This window comes from Thalia democratica, chromosome 8 (genome assembly GCF_965202585.1).
Source record: "Thalia democratica chromosome 8, ktThaDemo2.hap1.1, whole genome shotgun sequence".
NCBI classification, from domain to species: domain Eukaryota; kingdom Metazoa; phylum Chordata; class Thaliacea; order Salpida; family Salpidae; genus Thalia; species Thalia democratica.
The window spans coordinates 19270751-19278946 of NC_139172.1; the positions used below are offsets into that span (position 1 = coordinate 19270751).

Sequence of the window (8196 nt, forward strand, 5' to 3'; positions counted from 1 at the left end):
ACAATAATGTTAAGTATAAATCATTTTTGGAATTTAAAAGAAAAAATTAAAAACTGTTTACTTTATTTCATGAGTAGTAATTTCTGGGTACTTTATTAAGTCTGAAAGTTATTAAAGCTAATTTTATCAAAAAACTTTAATTTCATATAGCTATTGCTTGATCTTAAAAGAATCACACTTGTTTTTATACACGTTTATATTTATTTTACGAGACGTAAACAAGTAAAGATATATTTAGGTATTGAACTCGATTAAATTAAAAAAAATAAATTATAAGCTTAATTAAAACACAAAATCTGTAAGCTATCTGTAAACAATCTATAAACATATAATCTATAAACATAAACTCCAATTTTAAACGTTGTTGTATTTGTTTAGGTAGTGAAAGCTGTAAAATTATTCAATATTCCAATTTAAATTAAAAAAAATTATTTACCCCAAAAAGCCATTGGGCTATATATAGGCATTTCAAAAAATCTATCAGAAGACTTGTAACTTTTAATGCTTTCCAAATCACAGAAAGCCCTTTTGTACTTTTTGATATTCGGTAACGTGCTGAAACACCCGGGAAAACACAACTCCATATGGTCGAGAATTTCATATATTCCAAAATCGACGTAAGTCAGGTTTGGACCAACTGCCCAAGTGCGCTTACCAAAAACTTTTTCGAGACCAGCTAACTTGTTTGGCAGTTCTTTAAGGAAACCATCCTTCATCTTTTCAAATTCAGGGTTATAACAAAGCATTGCAAAAGCGAATCTGAGATTAATAAAATAAATTAAAGTGCTACTATTTTAAATGGTCATTAAAGTTTACAAAACGTTTTTTTAGTAAACATTTAGTAAACATTAGTTAAAATTTTAGTAAACAATTAGTAGAAATTTTTAATTTATTTTTTCTAAGACTTTGTTCTCAACAAGCACCATTAAACAATTTTTAGTTTCAAATTTAAACAACAGTTAACTACTTAAATAAACAGTTAAACATTCAAACCAACATCTGTTAAATAATTTTTTATATACATGTAAACCTAAATAAATTATGCTCTAATTTTTTAACTGGTGTATCATGTCCGAGACAAGACGTTAAAAAGTATCCAAACAGTGTGCGGTTTTATAACTGTTATCAGTTTATTTCCCACCAGAGTTTTTTTAAAATAAAAGTGAATATATCAAATTTTAAAAATTACCATTTGAGTTAAATCATTTTGTTTAAAAAAATATAACAAACATCTTTAAAATGAACAAAAGTCAACTATCTTCACAAGTTAAAGACTCTGGAAGTTAAAGGATCTTTAAAGTGTTATTACAAACAATCTTTACCTTTATAAAAAACTACCTTCATCAAAAAATATTTCTTAAACTATATTTGTTGATGAAAAAGTTAAATTAAATATTTTACTATTTATACCAGGGTTTCCTAAACTTATTTTCAAAATCTTCATTTGGCGGAATTTGAAAAAAATAGCTAGTATACTGGTTATTTACTCATTTACGTTTTTGCCCTCTTATAATCCAAATCGCCCTTTTTTGAAACGCAGATTTAATTGATGCTTGTTTTTATAATAAAATTATAACAAAGAGTAAACTTTGAATACATTTTTTAAACTAAATTACAAAAGTAAAACTTATTCTAGATAGTTGTTCGAAGTATGTTTTGACGGTATAAGAGCTTTGGTTTGAAAAACTTACTAAAATATTTTAATTCACAAAAAAAAACAACTTTGAACAAAAAGACAAAGTTTTTTTTAAGCTAATGAACTAATCGGTTTTCGATTTATCACATCAACCAAAAAAACTTAAATATGTTATGTATTAAAACTATTAAACTTTCTTTTATTGTTTTACATACTAGTAATTTGTCTATCTTAAACATACAATTCTTATTACTGTAAATGTTCTTATTCAGACATTTTATACTCTACCTACTTTAAACTGAATTAAAAAGTTGTAAAAGAACACACTTTTTTGTTAAGATTTGTTGACTACATGAGATATTTAGAAAACTTTAGTAAAAATAAAAACATAAAATAAAAACACCTCAGATCAACAAGTACTCCTTCTGCCTGGTCGATTCGTTGCTGTTCGATTTCACCGGAAGGCAGCAATTTCTTGTGTTTACGTGCCAAATACCGCATGATAGCATAGCTTTGTGTCAGTTTAACTTCTCCGTCAACTAAATATGGCAGATTCACAAGTTCAATATCAGATTTAACTTTTTCTTGAAACCAATCCTCAAAGCTGGTCTTGTACTTGTTTTCGTACTTCACTCCTAAATACTCTAGCATCATGCGAATTGGCTCTCCTAGACCCCTTATCTTCCAATAGTGTAACTCCATGTTTTATAAGTTTGTTAAAACTGACGTACCTACATACATTATAAACGTACTATTATATTTCTTTTAAAATAACAACGACAAATATTAAAAACTTTTTTTAAAGTTGTTAAATGTTTCTATGCTAAACTAAAGCTATTATGCTTAACTAATAAAGATGTTTTTTTTTCACTAAAACTTATTGCAAATATTCACGTGTTATAGTACTCGTTCTAAAACAAAAAAAAGTGTTGAAACTTTACGATAGTCTGAAGAAACTATATACATATTTTTTTTTCTTTTTTAACTTTAATGAAATACAACGACTTTGTTGATAATATCTTAGAGTTTATAAGTCAGACATCATTGAAGTAAAAGCGTTTCATAATGCAAGTCATTGTTTATTATTTACACACCTTTTGTATTGTGAAGTAAAGCAAATATTTATTTTCACTTTTCATTTTTTTATATTTCAGCATAAAAATGCGAAATACAACTAACTTATCTAACTTTAATAACAGTAGTAAACTAACCTAGTGTTGAATTATTTTTTTAATTTTTTAAATAGCTTTCTGGAACAAAAATACTTTAGAATGCAATGTAATTTGATTTTGTTCAGAAAATTAAAAACTTTCTATAAACAAAAAAAATAATCTTGATAAAAAATTTGTTTAAAAAACTGATTCTACTTTTTTGATTTTATTCACATAAACTTTTTTTTTAATGTTTCAATATGTATACAAAAAATCGATAAAAAAAATAATAATACAATTTTAATAAACTGTAAACGTAGTTAAAAACTTTATAAAAAAAGTAAAAAGCTTTTTTAACGATATTCAAAATATTACATATATAGTAAAGATATAAATAATTATTTACAAAAAAACTTTTTTGTAAAACTAAAGAGTCAAAGTAATGTGTTAACTGAACTTGAAATAAACAACGTGCGACTGGTAAAATATGTATGTATTTTTTTCAACAATATTTAATATTCATATGTAAAGTAAATATTTAATCTTTAATTATATTTTTTAAGCTAATATGTTTAATTAAAAAAATCTTTATCTTTAACTTTTTCCGAAAAAGTTATAAACTAGAGATTTTTTTTAGTGGTAGAAAATTTCATAAACTAAGTACCTTTTAACCTATAACAAATCCAAGTTGTTTACTAGCTATAATGCTTAAATTTTTTTCAATAAGCTTGCTTCTTTATATACGTTTATAGTTAAACTAAAGCTGTGGTAAGACATAACACTTTTATAGAGTTTTATAAAATATATTTGATTAAAATAAATCCCATTAAAAATTATTTATTTTGAAGGTTTTGACAAAATATATTTTAAACTATAAACAAAATGTATTTATTTATCTAACTAAATAATTTAGTATTACAAATTAGTGCATGTTCACTGTGCAGTGCTAAAGAAAATAATTAAAAATGACGTACAAAGTTTTAATAAATTAACGAGTTTAATTATCTTAATGTAAGAACTCTTACATACAATCAAAAAATTAAAAATAATAAAAGTATAATAGTCTTTAAATAATATATGTTTTTAGTTAAAAAATATTATAATTTTTTGTAAATTGTACTTAAGCATATCTCATACCAACTATTTTAATAAATTTGCCTTTAAGAGAGCAAAGAAAATAGGCAATAAATATATATTACCACTTAAAATCGCTTTTAAAAGCTTTGATGCTACAAAAAAAGCCTCAAAGTTACAAAGTAGTAGCTACTAGATTAAAGAAAATATATATTCAGGCTCAATGTTTAAAGTTTAAATTATCCTTTGAGTTAATGAAGACTTTTGCTAAAAGTAAAAACATCACATATTTTTATACTGTGCTACTGTTTTCTAAATTATACCCTTTGTTTATTATTTCAATCTATCCTCAAAGTCCTTTATTTTATAAACTTATTTTTCAGAAATTAAAACTTGTTTTTCAAATAATTCGTTACTATCGATTTTATATTCTGTTATGTTTTCTGTTATATAATATTATAATATATTTAACTATTCATTTCAGAGTTTCTTAAAAAGTTCTAATTTAAAACTCACAGAACTAATTCGTAGCTTTTTGTAATTTTTAACTTTATAAAGATTTCAAGTTCTATGGAGTTCTTGCTAGTTTTGTTTTTTAAGTGAAACCCAAAAATTAATAGAGAATACTACTTTTTGTTTTTTTTCCTTCAGCAATTAATTTAGGTTAGGTATGCAATTTCACAAAATTAAGCAGATCAGTGGCCGGCAAAGTACAGCCCGTGTGCCGAATTAACCCTGTTAGTCAAAATCCTTCTGCCCCTGACTTATATCATATCTAAAAAACCTGGTTCGTGGCTACCAAAAAGTCCTGCTAACCTAAATACCAAAGAATTTCTTAGTAGTTTAGATTAAAAGCGAAAAATTATTGTTGTATCTACATATTTATACAGAGTAGTTTAGATTTTTAGGTTTTAGACAGTTTCTAAATACATACTGTTTCTTTTGACTCGTGCAAGTTAGACTGGACTCATATTAAAATTTTAGGGTAATTTTTTTTTTTTTTTTTGCAATAACACACGAAAAATTAATTAAAACTTTACGAGTTGCTTTTTTTATAATGAAAAAAATACTTAAACATTTAAAACGTTATTCGACATAAGATAAAAACTTGTTTTAACCGTAAGCTAAGTCATTTTAATTAGATATTTTTTTGGTTCTATATTTCGTTTTGCTTTAACATTACAAAACTATTGTAAAACAAAAATTAGTTAAATATTCTTAATACTGTACAGGTTAAGTTTGTTTATTAAAAAACCAATAGTCAATAGATGATAAATAACTGTGAATTTTTTCGTTTTCTCTGTACTTCTACTCTCTGTTTTCGGTGAGAAAAACTAACCAAAAATTTAGATAATAAAGTAGTAATCCGACGGATCAACTATCTGAATACTAATTTTGTGCATTCGGTAGATCACTAGTTTTAGCGCTTGTTATCCAAAAACAGATCGGGGTTAATTCATTTACAACGAACAATAGTCAATTTTTGTTGAAAAAGCTACTTATATAAAGAAAAACAACACTAGAATTTTTCGTAAAAACGCGCAAGAAAACTACCGAGCGTAAACAAGTTCGAAGTATCAGTACTTTTTGAAAATCGTAGTTGATGTATATTGTAGGTGTACAAATGTTTGTTCGTATTTCTCGTTGCAATCAAACAAAAATAATTATTGAAAATAATAGATAGTTTTTCAAATTGCTCTTTACTAGCATACCAAACCATAGCTGTATAATAAAAGCGTGTTGATTGATTAATTCATAGTAATTTTGCTTACTTCCTTACATGAAAAACTGATACTTTTCAAGTTTTAATAGTTTTCTTCTTAAATAAATCAGTTGGAGTTCATTTTTTTAATGTTATATAAAAAGGTTAGGCAAATTCAGTAGTCGGTGTCACCGATATGGCACGTTTTGTATATAACAGGCGTTATTTATTCAACATAGACATTTGCGCAAAGCTTTACTTTAGAAAAGCGATTCTTAACCTTGGGTAAATTTACCTATGCGGGTTAATTCCCTTGTTTTGGAGTTTTTTTTTACAACAAGTTATAAAAATTAATAACTATTAACTGAAGCATTAATTTATAAGTTAGTATCTAAATTTAATTCTTTTAAGTTAAAAAAACTCTTTAAACTTTACAAAGTTCAAAATATCTAGTTTTTAATCGTTAAAACTAAATTAAACATTATTTTGAAAATAGGGGTAAATGTGGTAATAATATTCCAAAAAGTGGTAAGTATGAAAAAAAAGGTTAAGAACCATGCTTTAGAAGTAAGCTATTTTCAAAAAATCTTAACAGATAGGATCGAAAAAAAAACATTCAATCCTACACTAAGATACTATAGGATCATACACTGCTATAGGCATTGCTTAAAATAGACAATACAAAACACAATGGATAAAACTAATTAGCGTAAAAGATAACTAAAATTAAAACTAATGATCATTTATCTATTCATAACTTAGAGCTAAAAAGTTTTTATTGTGAGATTTGGCTGGATCCTAACACTTATAAAATTAATTCGCTTCCGGTCGAATTCTTATTAAAAAATGGATCCAGTTCCTGCTGAATCTTAATCTCAAAAACAGATCTGGATCCGACAAGATCCTGATTTTTTAGATCTGGTAAAAATACTTTTATAATTATAAACAATGCAAATTTTTATAGATTATATTTGTAAGCCTGGTAGTTGTTGTCAATTTTTAAGGACTTTTTGAAAGAAATTTCATTAATATTATTTCTATTTAATTCTATTTGAATAAGACTTGTTTACAACAACTGAGGATCTCCTATATGTAAATATATGAGTGAGACATTGTTTTATTAGTAATAAATTGTTAAAATAAATAATAGTTAAATTTTATTGTGTAAAACTAAGACTTAAGTTATGCAGAATATCCTTAAGGTAAAAAAAATACAAAATATTGTTTTTTTTCTCTAAATAAAGAAGTTTTTTTTGCAATATCTTAAACGGGTAGCTGTCAAATTTGCACGAGCGTACAAAATTGCACGAAGGCACAAAGATAATTTTGCACGAAGACACTTTTGCACGAGGGGATAAAACTGAACGAGTTGAATTTTTTCATAAATTTTTATTTTAATTTAAGTTTTTTTTTTACTATCACTGTTACCCCTAACCCTCGGTCGGTAACTTTTTTTAAAATTAATCTATCTTTTTGTTATTTATTTTTTTCTGTTTTGTTTTACTCTCGTGCAAAATTGACCCTTGGTGCAAAACTGTCTTCGTGCAATTTTGTTCCCTCGTGCAATTTTGTCTGCTTGCAATTTTGACCTCCCATCTTCAATATGTTTAATGCTAGGAAGATATTAATATTAGTATGTTTAGCACAACTTTATCTTTAAAAACAAGTTTAGCAGTTGTAAAACAATTATACTTCTAAAACAGAAATATAAAATTTACAGCTAGGCAACTAAGATGAAAGATTGTAATTGTAAGAGGTTGTATAATAATTTGAAACTTGCAAGTTGCTATAATTCTATTTTTTTCTAATTCTAACAATTGTAAGCACTGTGTTTTTACACTTAGATCGACATGCGCCTTATCTGGACAAATGCAAAAAAATATTATTTTAGAGCCACTAGAATTAAGAAAACTACATCAATTATAACGGATATGCTTTGAAAACAAGTTGACATTTAGCCCTGAAATTACAGGAAGTTTTAAATTCAAGTTGCAGGTGAAATCAAATGTGATGGTGATTATACTCTTTATAAACAAAAAAAAGTAAGTGACTCTATTGCAGAAAAAAAACATTGCTCATATATAAGTTGTAAAAATCATAATTCAATACACAAGTGTGGTAAAGCTTTTAGGCTAAAGAAAGTCTCAAAACTATAACTTCAGTATGTTTGTAACAAATAAATGAGACGTAACTGAAAACAATACAGTCAATCAGTTATGCAAATTTAAATATTATTTTTATCAAAAAAACATAAAATTTTATCAGTTTCATTAAACATGCTAATATTTAAATTATAAAAACAATATTTATTACAAATAAGTTCTACATTAAACACTGAAAACTTGTCTGCTAACAACTTACATTTTATTCTTTTTATTAAAATAAAATAAAGGTCATAAAAAGATAATGATAAAGATACAAATTAAAAACATTAAACGTTTTTAATTATTATAAATCTGTACATATCAGCATACAGATGAGACATGTTTAAAACACAGTTACTATTTAAAGTATATTTAAAACTACACAAACACAATTAACTGTTTAGGTAGTGAAATAAATTTTTACAGGTAGTTAAAAGAAACAAAAAAAAGGTAAAGTTTTAAAGGGCTGGAATAAGTTTAATAAGATCG

The 8196-nt window shown here is 25.3% G+C and overlaps 1 protein-coding gene across 1 annotated transcript; it reads right to left on the reverse strand.

The window, feature by feature from the left end:
* Positions 1–375: 375 nt before the first annotated feature.
* LOC145842545 (glutathione S-transferase 2-like) lies at positions 376–2353 on the reverse strand. The gene is made up of 2 exons (XM_082950003.1): positions 2040–2353; positions 376–759 (listed from the first exon to the last, which is right to left on the reverse strand). Exons 1-2 carry the CDS (start codon positions 2336–2338, stop codon positions 429–431), a joined length of 630 nt encoding a protein of 209 aa, XP_082806129.1. The 5' UTR covers positions 2339–2353; the 3' UTR covers positions 376–428.
* Positions 2354–8196: the final 5843 nt, after the last annotated feature.